The sequence below is a fragment of the Capronia epimyces genome (assembly GCF_000585565.1).
Source record: "Capronia epimyces CBS 606.96 chromosome Unknown aczIQ-supercont1.3, whole genome shotgun sequence".
Lineage (NCBI taxonomy): Eukaryota > Fungi > Ascomycota > Eurotiomycetes > Chaetothyriales > Herpotrichiellaceae > Capronia > Capronia epimyces.
The window spans coordinates 165,019-186,072 of record NW_006912906.1 but is presented as its reverse complement, the minus strand read 5'-3'; the positions used below and the strand labels follow the sequence as shown (position 1 = coordinate 186,072).

At 54.1% G+C, this 21,054-nt stretch overlaps 8 protein-coding genes across 8 annotated transcripts; 7 read left to right on the top strand and 1 right to left on the bottom strand.

Moving 5' to 3' along the window:
• Nucleotides 1-377: 377 nt before the first annotated feature.
• A1O3_03323 (cell division cycle 20-like protein 1, cofactor-APC complex) lies at nucleotides 378-2,182 on the top strand (the record flags this gene model as incomplete). The annotated part of the gene is made up of 2 exons (XM_007733461.1): nucleotides 378-658; nucleotides 712-2,182. The coding sequence occupies 2 exons, from the start codon at nucleotides 378-380 to the stop codon at nucleotides 2,180-2,182; spliced, it is 1,752 nt and encodes a 583-aa protein (XP_007731651.1).
• Nucleotides 2,183-3,094: 912 nt separating this feature from the next.
• A1O3_03322 (uncharacterized protein) lies at nucleotides 3,095-4,303 on the bottom strand (the record flags this gene model as incomplete). The annotated part of the gene is made up of 1 exon (XM_007733460.1): nucleotides 3,095-4,303. One exon carries the CDS (start codon nucleotides 4,301-4,303, stop codon nucleotides 3,095-3,097), a length of 1,209 nt encoding a protein of 402 aa, XP_007731650.1.
• A 3,403-nt stretch (nucleotides 4,304-7,706) lies between these two features.
• On the top strand, nucleotides 7,707-9,515 carry A1O3_03321 (uncharacterized protein; the record flags this gene model as incomplete). Its single annotated transcript, XM_007733459.1, has 1 exon — nucleotides 7,707-9,515. One exon carries the CDS (start codon nucleotides 7,707-7,709, stop codon nucleotides 9,513-9,515), a length of 1,809 nt encoding a protein of 602 aa, XP_007731649.1.
• Nucleotides 9,516-10,003: 488 nt separating this feature from the next.
• Nucleotides 10,004-11,011, top strand: A1O3_03320 (uncharacterized protein; the record flags this gene model as incomplete). Its single annotated transcript, XM_007733458.1, has 1 exon — nucleotides 10,004-11,011. The coding sequence occupies one exon, from the start codon at nucleotides 10,004-10,006 to the stop codon at nucleotides 11,009-11,011; it is 1,008 nt and encodes a 335-aa protein (XP_007731648.1).
• A 1,113-nt stretch (nucleotides 11,012-12,124) lies between these two features.
• A1O3_03319 (uncharacterized protein) lies at nucleotides 12,125-12,874 on the top strand (the record flags this gene model as incomplete). The annotated part of the gene is made up of 2 exons (XM_007733457.1): nucleotides 12,125-12,499; nucleotides 12,545-12,874. The coding sequence occupies 2 exons, from the start codon at nucleotides 12,125-12,127 to the stop codon at nucleotides 12,872-12,874; spliced, it is 705 nt and encodes a 234-aa protein (XP_007731647.1).
• A 984-nt stretch (nucleotides 12,875-13,858) lies between these two features.
• Nucleotides 13,859-15,606, top strand: A1O3_03318 (malate synthase, glyoxysomal; the record flags this gene model as incomplete). The annotated part of the gene is made up of 3 exons (XM_007733456.1): nucleotides 13,859-14,219; nucleotides 14,285-15,494; nucleotides 15,549-15,606. 3 exons carry the CDS (start codon nucleotides 13,859-13,861, stop codon nucleotides 15,604-15,606), a joined length of 1,629 nt encoding a protein of 542 aa, XP_007731646.1.
• Nucleotides 15,607-17,706: 2,100 nt separating this feature from the next.
• On the top strand, nucleotides 17,707-19,471 carry A1O3_03317 (uncharacterized protein; the record flags this gene model as incomplete). The annotated part of the gene is made up of 2 exons (XM_007733455.1): nucleotides 17,707-17,725; nucleotides 17,784-19,471. The coding sequence occupies 2 exons, from the start codon at nucleotides 17,707-17,709 to the stop codon at nucleotides 19,469-19,471; spliced, it is 1,707 nt and encodes a 568-aa protein (XP_007731645.1).
• A 439-nt stretch (nucleotides 19,472-19,910) lies between these two features.
• Nucleotides 19,911-20,873, top strand: A1O3_03316 (alcohol dehydrogenase; the record flags this gene model as incomplete). The annotated part of the gene is made up of 1 exon (XM_007733454.1): nucleotides 19,911-20,873. The coding sequence occupies one exon, from the start codon at nucleotides 19,911-19,913 to the stop codon at nucleotides 20,871-20,873; it is 963 nt and encodes a 320-aa protein (XP_007731644.1).
• Nucleotides 20,874-21,054: the final 181 nt, after the last annotated feature.

Sequence of the window (21,054 nt, the reverse complement as noted above, 5' to 3'; positions counted from 1 at the left end):
CGACCACTGCATTCATTCACGGCTGCCACCACGATCTCAACTCAACTGCTTGTCTTGGCCGCACCTCTGCACGTTAGGTATAGTAGTGGCCATCTACGCCCCGGTGCTTCTATTTAACCTCGAGCCATGTTATCTTGTTAGCCGTCCTCTCCTTCCACTGGCCGAGTTTACTGTCTCAGGCCGACAAGCGGTCGCGGTTGCGGTTGCGGAGACCATCAAAACACCGACCATATTGTATCTGGTTACCACCTCACCATTTCGGATCTACCTTGTCCGTCACTCATTCACTTGACTTCACTCCGGCCTCACTTACGTTTTCACTGCGCCGTCACCCCGCCAGAATATCCTCGAAGTGTCACTTACAGAACAACTGCATCATGGCAGAAGACTCCATAGCTCCGTTGACTATCGACACCTCCGATCGTCCACGCACGCCATCTTTACCTACTCCGGTTGGCTCCAAAACGCCTCCTACAATAGCCAGCAAGCGCTTTCTAGGGAACGACGAGGGTATGTCAGCGATTCAGCGTGCTACCGAGGCTATGGAGGCGGATGCTCTCCATCGGCGGTTAAAAGAGATCGAAAGCGCAGGAAGGCAGAGGGACAGAACCCCCGGGCGAAGTCCTAGCCGGAAGAGGCAGCGAATATACGGAGATCGGTGAGTAGCTTTTTGGAAGCAAGTGGTGGGTCGGAATCTGACCCCGTTTCCAGGTTCATCCCGAATAGAGACGGACAAGACTTGCAAGCGAGTTACAGCCTGTTGCATGACGATGGATCCCCATCAACACCTTCTAGATCCAAGAAGAAGCCACCGACTGGCGAACTACACTTCCAGCGCACCGAGGAAGCGAACAGGACCTATTCGAAGGTGCTGCGAAATGAATTGATGGGTGACACAGTTCCTCAAGATTACCGATCTCTTTCGCCGGACGATCTTTTCGGCCGCCGCCGGACTCCTCCTGGGCAATCGTCAGTTTCAGCTCTTCCACCAGCGTCAATGACCCCGACTACTCCCCACAAGAATATGTTTTCGTATAAGTCTCCTCAGAAGGTGCTAGGATCTGGACACCCGACGCCATCCTCAAGAGCTGGCAGGCATCCAGGAATTATCAATTTGAACGCCAGATCTGACCTGTACTCTATATCACCAATCAACTACTCTTCTCAGTCTATCCTGCAAACCCCTCGAAAGCAGCCCCGGCCCATTGCCAAAGTTCCCTACAAAGTGCTGGATGCTCCCGAATTAGCAGACGACTTCTACCTGAATCTGGTAGACTGGGGCTCGGCCAATATCCTCGGTGTCGGGCTTGGGTCATGTGTTTACTTGTGGAACAGCACCACGGGTAAGGTGACCCAACTGTGCAAACTGCCCGACAATGACCTGGTGACATCTGTGGCGTGGATACAGCGAGGGTCGCATCTCGCCATCGGGACACACAAGGGCTTTGTTCAGATATATGATGCTGAAAAGTCTAGACGATTACGGACCATGACAGGTCATTCGGCGCGAGTTGGGGCACTAGCGTGGAACGACCACATCTTGACATCCGGATCCAGAGATCGCTTGATCTACCATCGAGACGTCCGCAGTCCTGACCAGTACTTACGAAGGTTAGCAGGACACAAACAGGAAGTCTGCGGACTGCGGTGGAATACTGAAGACGGCCAACTTGCTTCAGGTGGAAACGACAACAAGCTGTGCGTCTGGGATAAACTGTCGGAGACTCCCCTCTACCGATTTTCTAATCATGTGGCCGCGGTAAAAGCCATTGCCTGGAGTCCTCATCAGCACCACTTGTTAGCGTCGGGCGGTGGTACCGCGGACCGTTCGATTAAATTTTGGAACACCGCAAATGGGTCTCTGATCAAGGAAATCGACACAGGAAGCCAGGTGTGTAATCTGGCTTGGAGCAAGAACAGTGACGAAATCGTCAGCACGCATGGCTACAGTCAAAACCAGATTGTCGTGTGGAAGTATCCAAAGATGGAGCAAGTGGTCAGTCTTACTGGGCATACGTTCCGCGTTCTTTATTTGAGTACGAGTCCCGATGGAACTACAGTTGTCACTGGGGCAGGGGACGAAACACTGCGGTTTTGGCGCGTGTTTGGCAAGAAGGGCAACGAGGGCAGAAACAGCGACGGGATATCAGGGAGACTGGCTGATTGGGGTGCAATCCGCTAAGTTCTGGACTTTCTTCACGAGAAGAACGTCAGTCCCGCTTTCACGAGTACACGATGCGCAGGAGACACGACGGCTTCAATCTGGGAGAACCATCTGGGTACGCCCTTGAATCGAGTGTGGGACGAACCACAGATCTGGGAGGTGTTTCTGCTACATATGGTAGGACTGTACAGGGCGGCGCTATTTGCGACGCAGATGGCAAATATTTTTTTTTCGAGGTGGATGTGTTGCTGTCTATGGCCTTCAATTTCCTTTGATTAAAAATCGGCTTGAGCAAGCGAGAGTCACAGAATTACAGCCAGCAGGCGAGCGAGCGAACAGTCCTTGAGCACGGCAGGTGATTATGAATTCATATGACATGGGAGACATTGCGACATGCTTGTTTTCAGTTTCAGTTGCAGGGAAATGGGAGGATGTTTACAAGCATGGCGCTGGGTCGGCATGCATTCAGGGGCAGGGTTTGGCGTTGGCTGGATCTCACAGCCCAAGTCTCACTGCTATAGCGAGGACTCTGCGGAGAGTATTCGCAGCCTCGAGCATCGCGAGCATCGCAGGCATTGCGTCTGCTCACACAAGATGCAGTACCAAATCTAAAAGCGAGTTTGACACTATTGATTAGGCCGCGCCCTACTGGATGGACACGCATATGAGCTCTTTGACTGATATTCTGAAATGGTCCCTTCGGGTATCTCTGAGGCGGTCAACTTTAACGACATGGCTTCCATCTTAGAGACAATAGTGGCCCGAAGAAAGTACTACCAGGTATTACTCCCCTGGCTCTACGACAACACAACTACTTTTTATACATGGCCAAGCACTCCTGGAATCCAAACACCCGAAGCTGTGGTAAGGCAGATGGAATCTATACCACAGTCTTCTGCTAGAAGCCAGCATCTACCGTGACGTCCCAAATCAGAAGATCAGCTTTCCAGGCTCCACCTGCAACACCGTCTTCACACGTTCCAGAAATGTACGTGCCCGCTTCTCCTCGCCCACTGGCACAGCCAGACTAAAGACGTTCAGGGCACCGTCTGCGGTAGACAGCTTGTTACCCGACGACGACGGCCTGCGTGCAGACCGCTCAGGCACGGCTTTCCCAGATAGAATGTCGATGATGTCAGGCTTCTTTGCCGAAGGTCGCGGAGGAGACTTCGTACTCGAGCGGGCGGGAAGAGCATCGATTTGGGGAAGGTAGGCGCCCCTGGACGTCGTGGGGACGGTGTCCAGTCCCAACACGGCATTAAAGAGGTCGTCGGCAGAGGATTTCTGGCCCTTCGGTCTCGGAAGGTCGTCGTTGGCCAGGTCAACGGCACGTGCAAGAAATGTTGAGAGGGGGACTGTCACGCCCAGAGTGTCTTGGATGCGTTGTTGCACCTTCAGCACTTCTGCTAGAGAAATGGTCAGGCTGACGCTGCTGGTTTTGAGAGGTTCTGGCGCTGGAGGTATCGTCGTAGCCGTGGCGGCGGTAGGTTGAGCGGCCGGTTGCAATATCTTGATACCGCTTAGATCAAGGTGCTCAAGGTCTCCAATTCGTTTGGCGAGCTTGGCAGTGTAGTCGGAGTCAATTGTACCTAGGTAGGCGAGAACATCGCCTTTCAAGAGGCGGCCATTGGGCCCAGTGGCGGGGATCTTCGCTACCTCTTCGTCGGATATATGGTTCTCGTGAACAAGGGTGATGACAGAAGGATACAGAGGGTATTTGGGATTTTGACCCGGACCGCTCGGACTTGTGGTGGGTTTATCCTCTGCCGGTCTCTTGTTCTGAGGGGTGCCTTTGATCTCTTTCTCGACGCCGGAGGACTCGTACTTTGAATCTTCCCCGCCTTTGACGTTGTCCGCTTCGGACTGAACAGGCTGAGAATCGTCAGGTGGAATCTCCAGATTCGAAATGTCGTCCCCTGGGTCTGCGAGGACAGCTATTCTTGTTCCCACTTTGACTGCCTTCGAACCATCTTCTGCAAAGATTTTAGCCACGACGCCGTCGTCCTGAGCCTCAACATCCATCGAAGCTTTATCGGTCTCGATTTCCAGAATGACGTCCCCGGTGGAGAATGATTCGCCCTCCTTGACCTTCCATGCTGAAATGTTGCCTTCCGTCATGGTGGGGGACATGGCAGGCATTGTGAAATTGTGCGCGGCTAAGTAAGAGGAGGTGGAGGAGAATGTCCGTCGAGAGTGCGGTTGAGAATGCGTGCATTGGGAGGTGAGTTGGCGGGCCAGGAGCCGCACAGCCTGTCTGCCCGCCATGGCTTGGTCTAAGGACTAAGGAGTAAGCAGCTGATTGAGTAATATTACAAGGCGTATAAAGGTGTTCACCAGGATCCCCAAAAGGCAGGGCAAAGGATTGTGAAAATTGGCTGCGCGGTTGGATGTTGAGGAGCAAGTTGAACAGCTTGAACTTTAGCTTCCAACTCGTCGGGGCCCGATCTGCGGAAAGTCCGTACTGCGGGCCGCGAACATATTTGCGCTTACGGTTCGTGTACTTCACAGATTTATTAAAGCGGAGCATTTCGCACAATGTGCGCGCGTCATCTAAATACTATGTACTCCGGAGTACCTACGTCCAGGAGAGAGCATCCTCAGACTTACTCTGTAGACACTGTAGCTATCCGCCCGTTCCCCCGTGCAGGCGGCGATCTAGGTTCCCGTAAGTATGTGAATGGTAGCCTTGACAAATCCTCGAATGGCTGTCTGTTGAGCATGGCGGGTACCTAAGATTGGTGTGAAAGGTGGACTCCGTCTCTCCAGGGCACCTGGGATCTAAGTGTTGTAGTTTGTCTCGATTGAACTGCTAGGCTAAATGGCCTCAGGCATGCTCCATGGCCCTCCGACTCTCCCCTGATCACAGGGTATTTGTAGTCCGTGTGGTAGCTGTTCTGTTCACGCGTTGTAAAGGTGTAAGGGTAGTCCAGCAGCCGAGGACCTGTGAACGGCCATTCTCTTGTCTTTCCTTGCCTTCTGTTCGAGGCAAGCCAGGGCTCCGAGAAGGCCTTTGCCACCACAAAACAACTGGAGTAATCTTGGGGGGGGAGGGTTTGAGGGTCTCAGACGCACCTTGTCAAGCAAGATACCAGCATTTGGCAGACCTGAAGCAGATCATTTAGATGCGAAACTCGAAAGCAAAAAAGACCCGCAGGTCATTGTTGAGTTGATCGAGGCAGGTGAAATGCGACCATAAAGTGGTTGGAAGGAGGATTTGAAGATGAACTCACACCTTCCAAGCATCCAGAGTTGAAGGACTGCGAAAATTGGTTCAAAAATTCCAGGATCAGTGGTGGATGGAAGACAAAAGATCGACACTATTACCTCCGATGTCTTTCCAATTACTTGTCGCCCTGGAATTTGACTGAGGCCAAAGATGCTACTGCTTGATGACCGACATAGGTCTCTTAACATGCGGGGTGAGATTCCGATCCATGGAGCCGTGAAGGTCTATGCATAGTTGAGACTCGGCGGTTCAAGGATCGGCTCTGCGGAGTGTCCTGTCTCGCCACCAGCAAGAGTGAGGCTACCACCCCCTTCCCGGGTGTCACTCTAGTCGTCTTTCCGTCGAAAAGGGGTGAAAGGGCCACGCGTCGATCTGGGAAGCTCACTGCGACTTCGTCAATCCGCAGAAAAGGAAGAGCGAGAACCCTACTCATTGAAACACTTCGCGTGCATGCGACCAAAGATCTCCACATAACGCTGCAGGGTTCTGTGGAAAAGTCAAGTGGATCGGCTGCGTACGCGGTACGCAGTTTGGAATATTCATAGAAGGAACCAAGCTCAGAAAACCCATGTTGGAAACATTAAGGTTGTAAGACCTGAGTCATGTTTTTTTTTGGCTGAATTTGCTTGACCTTGGTTGCTGAGCTTTGTCGCGTCGTGAGCTGCGGCGAGCATTAAAATCCTCTGCACGTTGCCTAGTTGTAATTGTGTGTAGCTTAGGCATAAAGACGGAGATAGCAATATCGCTTGTGCTCCTTCTGTTGCTCTTGCGGCCCAGGCAGTGGACGTCCTCCCCGTTATGGGGTGGATCCCAAAGGTTCATTGACTCGGCAGCATGTATCACCGGCAGACTGCATTCGGTGCTGTTGGATGAGGGAGCACAGTGGCGGCAATCATCCGCGAGACCGGCAGTGCAACCTCGCCGACTTGCACAACCATGATCAGTATTCACGGCAAGAAGATGTTGATCATTTCCTGTCTCCACAGACTCCATGTTTTAAAAAGTACAGCCTCATTTTGTCCCTTCCAACCGACTTGATATAGATGACAGGAGGTGGCAAACGCGTGACTTTGTCCTGAGTGGTCGCCTGTCAAGGCTGATAGTCGCCGCCAGTCAGGATAGAAGGGAAAAGCGGTATCGTGATTTGTAGCCTACAGTTTGTGTTAGTTGGTTCTCATCCTGGATTTGGAGTACATCCTTTGACTCTCATTGGTAAGACCAGGGTGAAAATCCTCGACAGACTGCCAATGAATGCCAGTAGTTTGGCTGCAGGTCGGCCAGATGAGATCCACACGCAAACAGAAGTCACCACTGTGGTGCACTAGCAGAGTTGTAGGAGACCTAGGCTGCGGGAGGTTTGGGGCACTCGTGATATCCGATGACAAAGAGGCCCATCGGCCTCGTTCATTCATCGCAATAAACCACAGTTCCATGGCCGACTCGCGGGATGAGACAGAGCAGCCACTGGGGCGCAGGCGCAATTTCCGGACCTCCATGTCCGTGGGCGGCGGAAGGAGAGAAGGGTTCAGCTGGGGGCATGCGGAAGAATAGCATTCTGACTTAGGTGGTCAAACCGACCCGTCTTGCAATGCAATGCAATGCACGACCAGAACTAAACAGAATGAGGCTCGCAGGTAGCCATCGCGCTCAGCCTCTCCATCCCTGCCAAATCTGTCTGAGGCGCTCCGGCGTCTGACGTCTGACAACTGACTGCAGCAGGCTCGAGCGAGCTGCTGTCCTTCCACCAACAGTCCACCTGGAAAACCTGACATCTCCTGACCACTTCACCTCCTGCGGTTCTCTTCGCCCCTCCAAGGGTTGCAGCCATAGTCTCTAGGAATCAGCCAATGCAAGCTTGACCTGCATACCTTCTGGCTCATTTGCTCCCATCCCGCCACGTTATCCATCTCAGTTCCTGCCAAATCAGCGCTGGCACTCATCCACCCGCCGCTGTCCTACCGGCCTTCGGAAGGTTCTGTTGCCCTTTGAGGCGACAAGGGGGGCACTCTGCTGGCCTTGCCCGCGGTTCCGAGTATCGCCTCCTCTCGGACTTTACCAGACCCTCTTCTACTGTTCAACATGGAAATGATGCGCCAATCGAAGACGGCCCTCTCGGAATGCTAGCATTTCATGACGGTCTCGGGGGCATGCGACAAGGAAGGCTACAACGACGCCATGGAGAGGGACGAGGAAGAAGCTGCTGCTAGTGAGTCAAGGAGGATTAGAAGAAATTCTATAACAGGCAGGCGTCAGCCACCTGCAGCTAATACCGATTATGAGTCTGCTGAGCCCTCGTTGTCTTCCGAATCCCCGATCATGAAGTCGTCCATGTCCTCTAGGGTCGGCTTTCCTTCCAAGCGGGCCAGCCAGGCCGAAGAAGATGTCGATTGTCCTTGCAGCCCAACGTCATCCTCGGGGCCATCGTTCCATCAAGACACGCAGCCATCGCCCCAAAGCGAGGGTGCGCAGTCCGCCAGCAAAGCTCCCGCGTCATTGGCAGGGGAAGAACAGCATGGTCATGAAGACAGATTGAGTCAGCGGATGAGTATTCCGCCTTGCACAAGCAAAGAGGAGCGGATCGCGCTCTCTACTGCTATGCCTCATCCGCCAGTGACCAAGGAGACTCTAGAAGAGTTGGGACTTGCGTACATTCAATCTAATATAAGCTTACGCATTGATATCAACTATGATCACGACCTTCAGTTCACGCATGATGATGGGATAAAAGGGGAGCAGAAACAGCAGGAAGCCAGGAAATACTGGCAGAGTCTCGAGGCAGAACTCAGGATAATGTACCAACACAACCTCTATCCCTCGTGTGCTGAGTGCAACGATCTGGGCTCGTCCAACCCAACCGAATCTACTTTCTTCAAACCAAGGTTGCCGGAGATGTTCTTAAACCTCAAGGAATTGCTCACCATGTTGATTCCGGACGGTGAGCAAGGTCAGCTTGTCCAATACCTCGACATCCCTTTACTACTCCAAGAGTTACGCCATGGCCTGATGGACATTGTCCGTCTATCGGGCTGGATTTGCCAACTTCTGACCAGTCACTGTGCCCCTATTAGGGATCATGATGCTCAGGATATGGCCAACCACATAAGAGAAGGGGCGGAGCGATGCAATGTTCACACTCTAGTCCTTGGTATTGAGAAGCTGTTCGCCTTGTTGGAGGCGATGCAATTGGACGTCGCCAACCATCAAGTTAGGAATCTTCGTGGGTCTTTCATCGATGATACAGTCGCCTTCCAACAACTGTATTTCCAGGCTCGCATCAGCAACGGGGTTCTGATTGTGGATGACTCCCGCAAATGGTACCGCAACGCCGCTGCAAGCCATCAGAAGCTCTGCCATGTAGTTGGCGGGATGTCCGACGCTTCCACACCTGTGGCGTTGATTCATGGGCTCATTGGGGTTTGCTTCTCGCAGAATACTCCCATCCCAGACACTTTAAGTCACGACACATCCCGCTTACGGACGATAAGCGCTCAATTCCTAGACCTTGTCTATGTCGACATCAGTCTCTGGGTCTTCGACCATCTTCTTTATCGACTGGCTGGCCCAGCTTGCAACCCATCTCTAATTCATGGGGTTCTGCGCATGAGGCTCATGATCCTGACAGATAGTGACGCAGCATCTGGCCTTACAACACCCGAAGTTTGGAACCGGCACGCCTACGCAGTTGCCTTGGAACTTACGCGCGCCGCATTTCAATACTGTCAAATTGCAGAGTCCACCCCTCCTGAAGCCGAAGCTGCAAGGACGGCAGAGCAATTGACGGCTATGTACCACTTTGAAAGCCAAAACAGCGCTCGGACCCGAGCAATCGCCAGAGCCCTTGAGCAAACAGTTCATGACTATGCGAAAGTATATCAAGGAATGACGGCACAGGCCATCTCTCTCACACAGAGGAGATTGCACCTGCGTCATGCAACGTCGCAAGTATATCGCTATCTACCAGACCTACGCGACTTGGCGAGCCGACTGGCGCATATTGCGGTGATACATTGGAGGGTGTGGGCGGACCTGGCTTATTTGGTAGAGTACGAAGAGGACGAGGAGAGTGACGACAGTGATAGCAGTGAAGACGGCGCAGAATCTGTACAACAAGAAGATGGTCTTTGAAAATACCCATTTGTTTGCGTTTCGGTAGGAAAAGGGGCGAGAAGTTGTCAAGGGTCTAATCAAGGGTCATGCTGCTGTATCATCAGGCTAATTTCGGGTTGCAACGTGGAGTTCCACGATTGTCGTGCTCAGCACCGCTTTAGGTGCTTGGTACTGTCACTGTAGCAAAACATTACTGCTAATTAACATTCGAATAAGTTACATATAATACTTGGTGTTTGGTAGGTAGGTAAACACGGGTCGTCACGTGACATTGTTGGATCTTGCCGTTCAGGGGGTACGGGTAATGTACATTGTACATTGTACTTGGCTTGACACCTTTTCTCGCGCGAACGAGCAGAGAACGAGCAGCACACACCTTGAGCACTACAGAGGAGTAAAGGAGAATCAAGAGCTGTTCGTTCTCTCCGCTCTTCGCTTTGGAGTGTGATTGCGCATATTGACGCAGCATCGGCTAGGTTTCGCCGCGCCATCTTGACTGTGATGAGATGAGCCTGGCGAGACCATGGCTGACAGGGCTGACGCTGGCCCAGCTGCACCGGATCGCAGTCTCGATCGGGTCACCTTGCTCGGGTACCAAAGCGGCACGTGTGGCTGGCATCCAGCAGGCATTGTCGGGAGCAGAGAAGCCGACGAACAACAACTTGAGTCTCCTCAGTATCGACATGGGTATCCGCAACCTCGCGTTTGCCCATATCTCAGCCCCCAAAGCGTCCAGCTCATGTCTTCGGTACGGCTTGCCGACGCTCCAGCAGTGGCGGCAAGTTGCTGTGTCTCAGATACCACAAGGCAAGGACCTCGTCTCGTCTCCAGCGTTGGCCGCAACTTTTGAGATGGGACCAGCTTCCACCGTGACAAGCAAGCTGCTTCGACAAACCAAGGAGTCGTTCGAGCCTGTTGACTACGCACACCACGCGTACAACTTGATTACACATCTGCTACAGACCTACAAGCCTACCCATATCCTGATTGAGAGGCAAAGGTTTCGCTCAGGGGGTCGAGCAGCCGTCCCAGAGTGGACGATTAGAGTCGGCGTCTTTGAGGGCATGTTATATGCCGTCCTTCGGACTTTGATCGAGGACGGCCGGGTCCAGGTGCAGGTGGAACCTGCGCAGCCGACCTTTGTCAATAGGCACTGGCTTGAATCTCGTGAGAGCGCGAGCGATGCTCTCAAAGAGAAATCAGCTGTTCGTCGCAGCGGTCGAGAGGTGAAGAGAGCAAAAATTGATCTGGTTGGCCAAATGCTTTTGGGCGAGACCGAGCATCCGACAGTGCTCATAAATGGAATTCTGCGCCCGTTTACATCCGAGTTTGTCTCGATCTGGCACAAGGACAGAAAGAAGAGTGTTCTTGCCACGAATGGTATATCAAAATTGGATGACCTGGCAGACTGTCTACTTCAGGGTCTGGCATGGATCGATTGGCAAAACAGGCGCAGAACCATCCATACTCTGGGGCGAGACGGTGTGGTAGGAGAGTCTGGAGAGCTGCGGTGAAACCCTGCAAGGCAATTATGATTCATGTGAGCCATGACGACGGGCCGTGGCTATCGTCTGTTCTTGTCTGGCCCCTCTTGTCGTAACGGAGACTTGTCATGGTATGCCTGTCCGAGGAGAGACTGCAGAATCCAGAACCCAGCTCCAAAAGCAAGTTAAACAAGTTCTTGCTAGACAATTTTTCACCACGCCTTTCCCACCAAGACGTGAACACCCTCAACCGGAAAGTGACCCGTGCCACATCCGTTCGTCTGACCCTCAGACTCCCGCCCGAACAATCATTGCAGATGAAGCAGACCGGAAGGGCCACATCTGTCCTGGGCCTACCGAAGAGTGCTCTCTGGATTTGGGTGGGCGAGAGGTACGACGCGTTCCTTGGAGAGGTAGGAATTCGAAGGAGGTGGATCAGGCAAGACGACATTAGGCGAAGCGCTGTGAAGGAAACGTATATTGTGAGGACGATGGCGACAACGGGAAACTCGTCCAGGCTGCGGGCAAAAAGCCGGAAGACAGCTGGATAGCCACACATCTGTAGAGCTTTGGGCACATCGGCTGTGCTCGAGGACACTCGCAACAAGTCAATGTGACCGGCAAGGGCGGAGAAGAAAATTAAAGTACGGATGGTGTACGACTTTGACACAGAGTGAGGTGAAGAGGATCACAGTAGACGACCGGCAGAGTGAGAAGAAGTGGGCAGGTGTGGAAGAGTGGAGGATCAGGCAAGATGATAAATGATGAACGGAACTGAGAGTGTGTCTGTCAACGGCTACCAGAAGGGACGTCTGAATGGGCCAGAGGAGAATCTTGGTCGGATACCAGCAGCTCGGCGTGTTTTGGGGCAGTAGCACAAGATGGCTCGGGAGGCTGCGAGGGCCCGGTGAGGAAGAAGGAGGAAAGGAAGAGATATGAAGCATTTGCAGGGAGGGTTTCGATTGTAGATTTCAATTCTCCCCTCTCTGCTTCCAAATCACCGTGGTTCATCTCAGCAACAGCGCCGTCTTCAAAAGGGTTCGAGGCCGTCTCACTCTTTACCCATCTTGTCTCTTGCTCATCAAGTCATTCAGATCTTCCATCATGCAGCCTACCAGTCTTATTGCAGTCCTTCTCTTCGTCATGGCCGCCTGCGCCTCCGCCTCGCCTCACCGTCAAGAAGGCCGGGCTGTCAGTGCACCACGCCCTTATAGCCACGGAGCGACCTTTGCAGGCAACGGGACCGCCACAGTCAGCAGCACTGCAGCCAGCACAGGCACGGCCACCTCCTCGACTTCAAGCACCACTGGCACGTCGTCCGGAGCCATCACGACCCCAACTACGCCTCTTACCGTCGTTGCCTCTCGGAGTGGCTCGCCCATCCACTTCCTGCCCATAAATGCGGCTGGTTTGCGCCTTTATCTGGGCGGCCAGACTCTTTCATACTGCCCAGACATCGTGGACGACCTCGGGGCGTGCCCACCTGGTAATGAGACGGCGTTTTCACTCTGCAATTTGGTGAGTTCGTCGTCCCCGAGCTCGGCAGCCACTGAAGTTAGATAGGCTGTCATTGTTCCTGGAGGTCAGCAATTGTACGTCACCCCTCGAGGTGAGATCGGCTACACCCAGGCGCACTCAAGTTTCATGCCCAATGGATCGCTGCCGTGCCCGTTCACATACTACAAAGCACCGGGCGCTCCGCTTGGGCTTCTGAGCACCCAGGCATTTGGAGCGGATGGGTTAATGGCATGCCCGACGGATGGAGATGCCTGGCAGGTCTTTGCAAACCTGAGGAACGCCACTGTGCCCCAGGGCAATGTATCGCAATGCTTGGGCTTTGACGGCCTGGCCCTCGATTACCCCGAGCTCTTTGCTGCATGGCAGTACACTTGAAGACGGCGATGAAGATGAAATGAAGAACACAAGAATAGGGATCTAATTGGGCTGGCGACACTCCCATTCGGGAGGAAATGAGCTCGGAACGGCATTTCATACACTCTTCGTATCTTCGTACCTTTCTGTACTTTCTGTAGCCGGGATTCAAGGATGTGGTGGGTTAGACCTTTCCTACATACGTTCCAACCCATTTGCGGACCACTCTCCTTCTGTACTCCGTAGTTTCATGGCTCCGAGAATAAAATGCTGGAAAGGGTTCGGGAGAAGCCGGCGACGCACGGGAGATATCGCAGTGAGGGCTGATCTAGACGGCAATGACCTGCAACGATCTGGACCTCGGCTCTGGTGGGAGGCTCAGGCTCCTCAGGCCAGACCCAGACGCATGCGCGGTGCCCACCATCAGCGGGCACCTCTCCTGCGGACAAGACAGCCATCGCGGTGGTGGCGGTGCTTCACTCGTGTATTACTGTGCCCTTCTCCTTCACCAGATGGAATCGCCCACGGGTCTGAGCGACCAAACAGCCAGGCAGTGGGAACAACCTCGCGTAGAGAAGATCTGCGGCAGAAAGTCCAGGGACAATAAGAATGGCCCAAGGCGTCGATTCGCAGACGACCAAAGCCGGAAACATGGGCAAATCCTCACGGCATTTACTACCTAGGTACTAATTGCTCCGTACAGTAGCCGTAGTTTTCTGAGACTCTCCCTTCCCCACACAGCAACAGGGTCGCCTCAGCCCACCTCCCCGGCCACCAGGCATGGTCCAAGTGCGATGATTGGGCCGATGGGCTGGCAGTGAGAAGTGCGCCGGCCTTGCGACCGGAGACACGCCCCGCTCTCTGTCCCAAGGGTTGATGGCCTTTGCTCTGACGTACTGTTATATCAACGCTCTCCCCAGCCCGCCCTCCTCTTCCGAGAGCTGAACTCACTGAGCATCGACATCGGCATCTTCTTACTACTTTCCATCCATCGTCATCGTCACCATGGCCAGCATCGAATCCATCAACGAAGGTGTCCTCATCAATGGCTCCATCAAGGACTCTTACCGCAAGATCCTGACCCCCGAGGCCACCGCCTTCCTGGCTCTCCTCCACCGAACATTCAACGGCACCCGTAAAGCTCTGCTCCAGAGACGGGTGAGCCGGCAGCAAGAGCTTGACCGCGGTGGTCTGCCGGATTTTCTCCCGGAAACCAAGCACATCCGCGACGATGACACGTGGAAAGCTGCTCCTCCCGCTCCTGGTCTCATTGACCGACGGGTGGAAATCACCGGACCTACGGATCGGAAGATGGTCGTCAATGCCTTGAACAGCAATGTCTGGACATACATGGCCGACTTCGAAGGTACGAGTTGGACAACCGAAAGCCGTCGCCGCATGACTTGCACGCTAACTTGGTCTTTCTGCTAGATTCCCAAGCCCCTACCTGGGACAACCAGGTCGCGGGACAAGTAAACCTCTACGACGCTATTCGGAGACAGATCGATTTCAAGCAAGGGGAGAAAGAGTACAAACTGCGGAGCGATCGCGTCCTCCCTACGTTGATCGCCCGTCCTCGAGGCTGGCATCTGGAGGAGAAGCATTTCACCGTTGACGGTGAGCCCATCTCGGGCTCCCTCTTCGACTTTGGCCTGTACTTCTTCCACAATGCCGTTGAACTGGTCAAGCGAGGCACCGGCCCGTACTTCTACCTCCCCAAGATGGAGTCTCACCTCGAGGCGAGACTGTGGAATGACGTGTTCAACCTGGCCCAAGATTATATTGGCATCTCCCGGGGCACCATCCGAGGTACCGTCCTCATCGAGACCATCACCGCGGCCTTCGAAATGGACGAGATCATCTTCGAGCTTCGTGACCACTCGTCAGGTCTCAACTGCGGCCGGTGGGACTACATCTTCTCCGTCATCAAGAAATTCCGCCAAAACCCGAACTTTGTCCTTCCGGATCGATCCGCCGTTACCATGACCGTCCCCTTTATGGATTCATATGTCCGACTGCTCATCAAGACTTGCCACCGTCGAGGTGTGCACGCAATGGGTGGTATGGCCGCCCAGATCCCCATCAAGGATAACCCCGAAGCCAACGAAAAGGCCATGGATAATGTCCGACAGGACAAACTCCGAGAAGTCCGGGCTGGCCACGACGGCACCTGGGTTGCGCATCCTGCTCTCGCATCCATCGCCTCGGATGTGTTCAACAAATACATGCCGACCCCCAACCAGCTCTTCAAGCGTCGGGAAGATGTCTCCGTGACCAGGAACGATCTCTTGAATACGAACATGCAGGGTACGGTGACTGAAGAAGGTATCAGGAAGAACCTCAACATCGGCCTTGGCTACATGGAAGGCTGGCTACGGGGAGTCGGCTGTGTTCCCATTAACTACTTGATGGAGGATGCTGCCACCGCCGAGGTTTCACGATCTCAATTGTGGCAATGGGTCAGACATGGCGTCAAGACGGCCGAGGGCAAGACCGTTGATAAGGAATATGCGCTGAGACTGTTGAAGGAGCAAGCCGACGAACTGGCGGCCAAGGCTCCCAAGGGCAACAAGTTCGCTCTTGCTGCCAGATATTTCGAGGGCCAAGTGACAGGTGAAGATTACGCCGATTTCTTGACGAGGTATGTTCATATACTCTGCGCTCCCTTTACTAATGGACTAACGTCGGTGCTCAGCCTACTATACAACGAGATCACGACCGTTGGATCATCGCAGCCCGTGGCCAAGTTGTAAGTTGTCAAGATGAACTCGCTGAAAAGCGGCGGTGTTGAGTATATATAGCACGCCGGCGGAGGAATGATTCATGACCCGAAAGTTGTATTCAACCAAAATGGTTTGTCAAGTGGCACAGGCTATGCGCCGTGCCTTGTCACATGTACCTTATGCTTTATGCCAGGACCAGCACCGAATGTCTATTGAATGGAAGCTCTCTAGTCGCAACGTTCGACACCACCCCATGATGGAATCTTACCCCAGCCAGCCATTCCGCTGTGCCATGTGAATCGAAGCAGGGATGGCGTAAGAATGAAGTGGTGTGAAGAGAGGAATCTTGCCACCATAGTCGATTGGGGAAATCGTCGTCGCGGAGACACGAGGCAGGGAGCAGGGATACTGTGAGTCGGTGGACTGACCACCAAGGGTAAGTAGAAGCAACCCTCGAATGTTTCAGGTTCCGCTCATGCATCTTGTTCTGGCCTTAGGCCCAGCGTGCAACCCTGGGCGATGTGCTGTATATTTACATGGAGTTGGGTGATTGCAGAGGACATTAGCTTCGTCAGGCCCTAAAGACTACTGGGCACAAAGCAGCCTACTACTGCAGGTGTATAGGATCAGGCATTGTCTGTGGTCACTGGTGTCTGTCCATGCATTATTGTGTCTCGGTAATAGTTCTGCAGCAGGAACGAGCCCCTAAGCCCTAAGCCCTGGTGCCTGCTAGTACTGCCTGTTAGGTACTAATTAATTACCTAGGTAGTAGTGGTCCAGTCTAGGCACCGCAGGTAGCTGACCTTGGCTGTCCTCCGTACTTCGTGCTCCGTAGTACGGAGTACGGAACCTTGAATCTTCCTGGGGGCGGCGACTTTCCTGGGGAGCAATCTTCCCTCTCTGTGCTTACGGAGTAGAGTGGTTCCTACCTGACTGAGCCCAGATGCTCCTCCAACCTGTGCCTGCGGTGCCTGTCCCTGCCTACCATCCCTACCATCCCTACCCAGTACCTACCAGGCAGGTATCCAGGGACACCTAGCCAGGCATTCCCACAGTACTCCCTGGCTTCCCGTACTCCTGTCAGGGCACATTCCGTCCGGCGTCCACCCCAAACGACACCTCTCACGAACAACTCAGGCCACATGCATTTGGTGGCGCAAACCCCCCGCCTATTGCCTCTGGGGAATAGAAGCCACCTCGATCCACTCGCAATGATCGCACCCTGGTGGCCGCCTACCACAAGCCACACGCAGTCAGCCCTTGCGTAGGAGAAAAAGGCGCATGGATACTACTCCATAGGAATACATAGGACACTGCCTTGTACAAGGAGCGACGATGTCACCAGTCCACCGACGTGGAAGCCTCAAGAAAAACGAGTTGAGCGTGACACCTGTCAACCACGTGCGAATCTGATCGATGAGCCCTGGCGGTGAGTGATATCTGTTGTATCATCTGGGACTTCTTACGAATCCATCAGGATGCCTCGCCCATCCTAGCTTTGACACCATCGCTTCCCCCCCGACGTTAGCTCTGCAGGTCTTCGACTAATACATCAATCATGCAGGTCCGAGCAGCTCCCGAGCCGTTGTCTTGCATCCTCTCGCTTGTCCTCCGCCACCCCTGACGGAATCTGGTGCCCCAGGAGGAACGAATTCACAGTCCCACCTCGGGTCAGACTCTCTTCCCACACATGCGTTCCGGGCATATCGGAATTCGAGTTATCCGTACTGTTATTTTTCAAAAGGACAGGCCAGTACTGAACCTGACCCTGGCTTTCTACCAAGCCTAATGGCGCGACACTCCGTGCGGTCGCTAAATATCTTCCTCTTATTTCCCACAAGTCCAACCCTCTTCCACAGGCTCTGCTCAGGGAACGAGTATCATTCACTGTGACTAGAGTGATAAGATCGTCCTCCAAGTTCCTACTTCCGTTCTGATTGCGACGGTCGAGGACTCAACGAGGACTCAACGAGGAAACTATGCCGTTCTGAAACAAACCTCCGGCTTTCGACATCTTCACGCCCGACCTCTGGTTGTTGACATGCTGTCCCGGTCCTGATTCGGCAGAAGCTAGCTCTTGCTGTCACAAGTCCAAGAACTTTTGATTTGAGATGCCAAAAGGCCATCAACATGGTTGATACATTGCACCGTAAGTCCGGCATCTACAAAGGCACACCATGGCAAGAAGTGACAATCGAGTATTACAGCTCCCCCTTCGGTCATTGCCTCATGGCCCAAGGCCAACTATATTGACCCCCACACGAGAGGCCCTGCTTTGGAGTATGTTTGTATCATATTTAGCGCAGTGGCCGTGTTCATCGTCACCGCCCGAGTGTGCTCACGTCTCTTCATCACGAGAGCACCTGGTTTGGATGACCTTCTCGCCGTCATTGCTCTACTTTTCAGCATTGCCTTCTCGGTCTTGGTGATCATCGGCAACGTATCCTACCATAGTGGTCGACACGTATGGGACATACCAAGCAACACGTTTGTTCCTCACCGAATCAACGTCTGGGTCAGCATGTGGTGCTACGTTTCAGCAGCATGTATGATCAAGATCAGTGTGCTCTTGTTCTACCGCAGGCTGAGCGTCAAGTTCAGTAAATTATTTCTGGTGGCCACTTGGGCGGGGATTGTCTACAATATCCTCTACCTGCTTGCATTTGGACTGGCTCTACTACTACTCTGTGACCCTATCTACGCATACTGGAAAGAGTTTGACATCACCTGGGCCGCTTCACACAAGTACAGATGCAGCTCAGAAAACGTGGCGCTTCCAGCTTCAGCGGGCTTCAGTGTCCTGGGTGACTTCTACAGTACCTTGTTGCCACTCCTGCTGATATTCCACCTCGATCTTCCTTTCAGGCAGAAGGTTGCGCTGTACGGCCTCTTCGCTCTGGGATTTCTGGCAGTGGCTGCAGGAATCGTTAGGACCGTATTGTTGTACCATATGCTGAACACGGACTATGACTTTACTTGGGTGCTGTGGGAAACGTGGATTTGGGCGGTGGTGGAGTTGTATGTCGCCCTTTTCGCCGCGAGCGCACCCGCGCTCAAACCTTTCTTCCGACAGTTTTTCGTCGGCACCCTGGGAAGCATTGGACAAAACTCAAGGAGACGCTGGTCAAGCCAAGCCGGCAAGAGAGAGGCAGAGCAGGGCGGCACGTGGGTGTCAGCGACTTCCAAAGACAGAGTCATCATGGACGTGGAGCAAATTGGGATGGCCTACGGCTATGTGGAGCCAGAATCCCGCTCCAGCGGCTTCTTGAGAGATATTGAGCAGGATGAAACTCGCCATTTCGAACTGCGGGCGAGTCGCGACGGCAAGATCATTCCAATGCAGGTATACAAAGCAAGTGCGAGCAGCGCCGAAAGACCCTCGAGCCTGTCCAGCCAGCACGAGCGCGGCAATTCAAAGGCTAGTCCCCTACCCGACGACTGGCCTATGTCACCCGACCCGACTTATCCTCCTGCAAGAGACCGGTCGAGCCCAGCAACTACGTCGCAGCCCTCACAGCACCCACGGCACCCCCGAACGCCCTCCACTGCCTACGGCACGCTACAAGGGAGTGGACGGGCACCTAGGTTGAGGGCGCAGCCACGAACATACCATTCACGACCCGATGGATTTGGACTGAATCCACGATCTTTCGAAGACATGCATGACGGACTGGCGTCTGGATCGAAGCTGGAGTCGCCTAGTGATTCGGATCCGGGCTCGATGGACGTCGATGAGAGGCCGCCCTGGAACACCATCAAGACTTCGAGCAGTCTACAGACCAAAGACCGGGGCGACAGTGACGAGACGCTCAATTTACCGCGGATGGGTTCTCCGTTTGGCTCGGATGTCGATGGCATTGTGCGAAGCGACAAGATAGGGAGACAGTTACGATGAGCCGATTGACGGGATGAAGATATGTCGGAGTATAGGGTCGGGAAGTATGGGATCAGCTCCGAAGAGGATACCAGGTAGGCAGCGATGGCACTTTTTTGTATAATATTTGGTTACATGTAGGTACCTAGGTAGTTACGGGCCGTGTACTCTGTATCTGTACCTGATCCGACCTTCGCTCGAAACTGAGCCGACATTTACTCGGGCAAGATTTGAGCCTAAACCGTTTTGCCAACTCGCCGAATGCGCCGAGGGAGAAGTGATCGGGCTGAGACCGAGAGGGGCCTAAGGCCTAAGCTTCTTCTGGAGAAGGCTGCTTGACCCCTGCACAAGGGAAGCCAGGGCCCAGGGCTTCGGCTTCCCATTCAAAGACTCGACTTTTCCCGGTTGCCTCCTTGATTTGGATCAAGATACTCTTTCCTCCGTATTTCTCCCCCAAAGCATGAAGATCCTCATCACCGGAGCTGGCGGGTTCTTGGGCCAATTCCTGGCCCGGGAACTGCTCTCGAACCCGGAGCACAAAGTGATCCTCACAGATATTGTCGACGTGCCGGTGCCCAAGGGAGCCAAACACCCGCAGAATGCGACCACGGTCAAGACCGACCTGCTCAAAGACCGCAGTGTCATCACCGCGGATCTCGACGCGGCGTACCTCTTCCACGGCATCATGTCGGCGGGCGCCGAGGCAGACTACGACCTGGGTCTGAACGTGAACCTGGAGAGCACCAAGCAGCTTCTACAGACCATCCGCCAGGTCAGGCCCGGGCTGCGGGTGATTTATGCGTCGAGCCAGGCCGTCTATGGCCGGCCGCTGCCCGAGGTCATCACCGAAGCCGTGCCGGCCACGCCTGAAGGCTCGTACGGAACGCAGAAGCTGATGTGCGAGGTGCTGATCAACGACATGAACCGACGCGGCTTCATTGACGCCTACAGCCTTCGCTTCCCCTCCGTGTCAGTGCGGCCGGGCAAGCCGGCCCCGGCGGCGTCGGCGTTCATCTCAGGCATCATCCGCGAACCGCTGGCCGGCAAGGAGACGGTGGTGCCGGTGACGGACAGGAGCTTCCCCTCCAACGTGTGCTCGCCCAAGACGCTGATCCACAACCTGATTTACGCGCTGACGCTGCCTTCGGACGCGCTGCCCAAGCACAAGCGCGTGATCAACGCCCCCGGCATCGCCGTGACCATCCAGGAGATGCTCGATGCGCTGGTCAAGGTCGGCGGCGAGGACAAACTCAAATACGTCAAGGAGGAGCACGACGAAAACCTGGCCCGCATTCTCTACTCGTGGGCCTACAATTACGACAACTCGCTCGCCCTGAGTCTGGGATTCAAGGCGCCCGAGAGCTTCGAGCAGGCCGTCAGAGAGTACGTCGAGTACGTGGAGGAGGAAAAGACGTGGTCCTGAGCCATGGGTCTGCCAGAGCAGAGGGACGACCGGGCTACACATCTGGAATAGTGAAGACCTAATACATACTGTACTGTCCTTCTGAGCTGCTCGATTCCGTTCCGTTCGGTCCCTTGTCCCTTGTCCCTTGTCCCTTGTCTCTTGTCCCTTGTCTCTTGTCCCTTGTCTCTTGTCCCTTGTC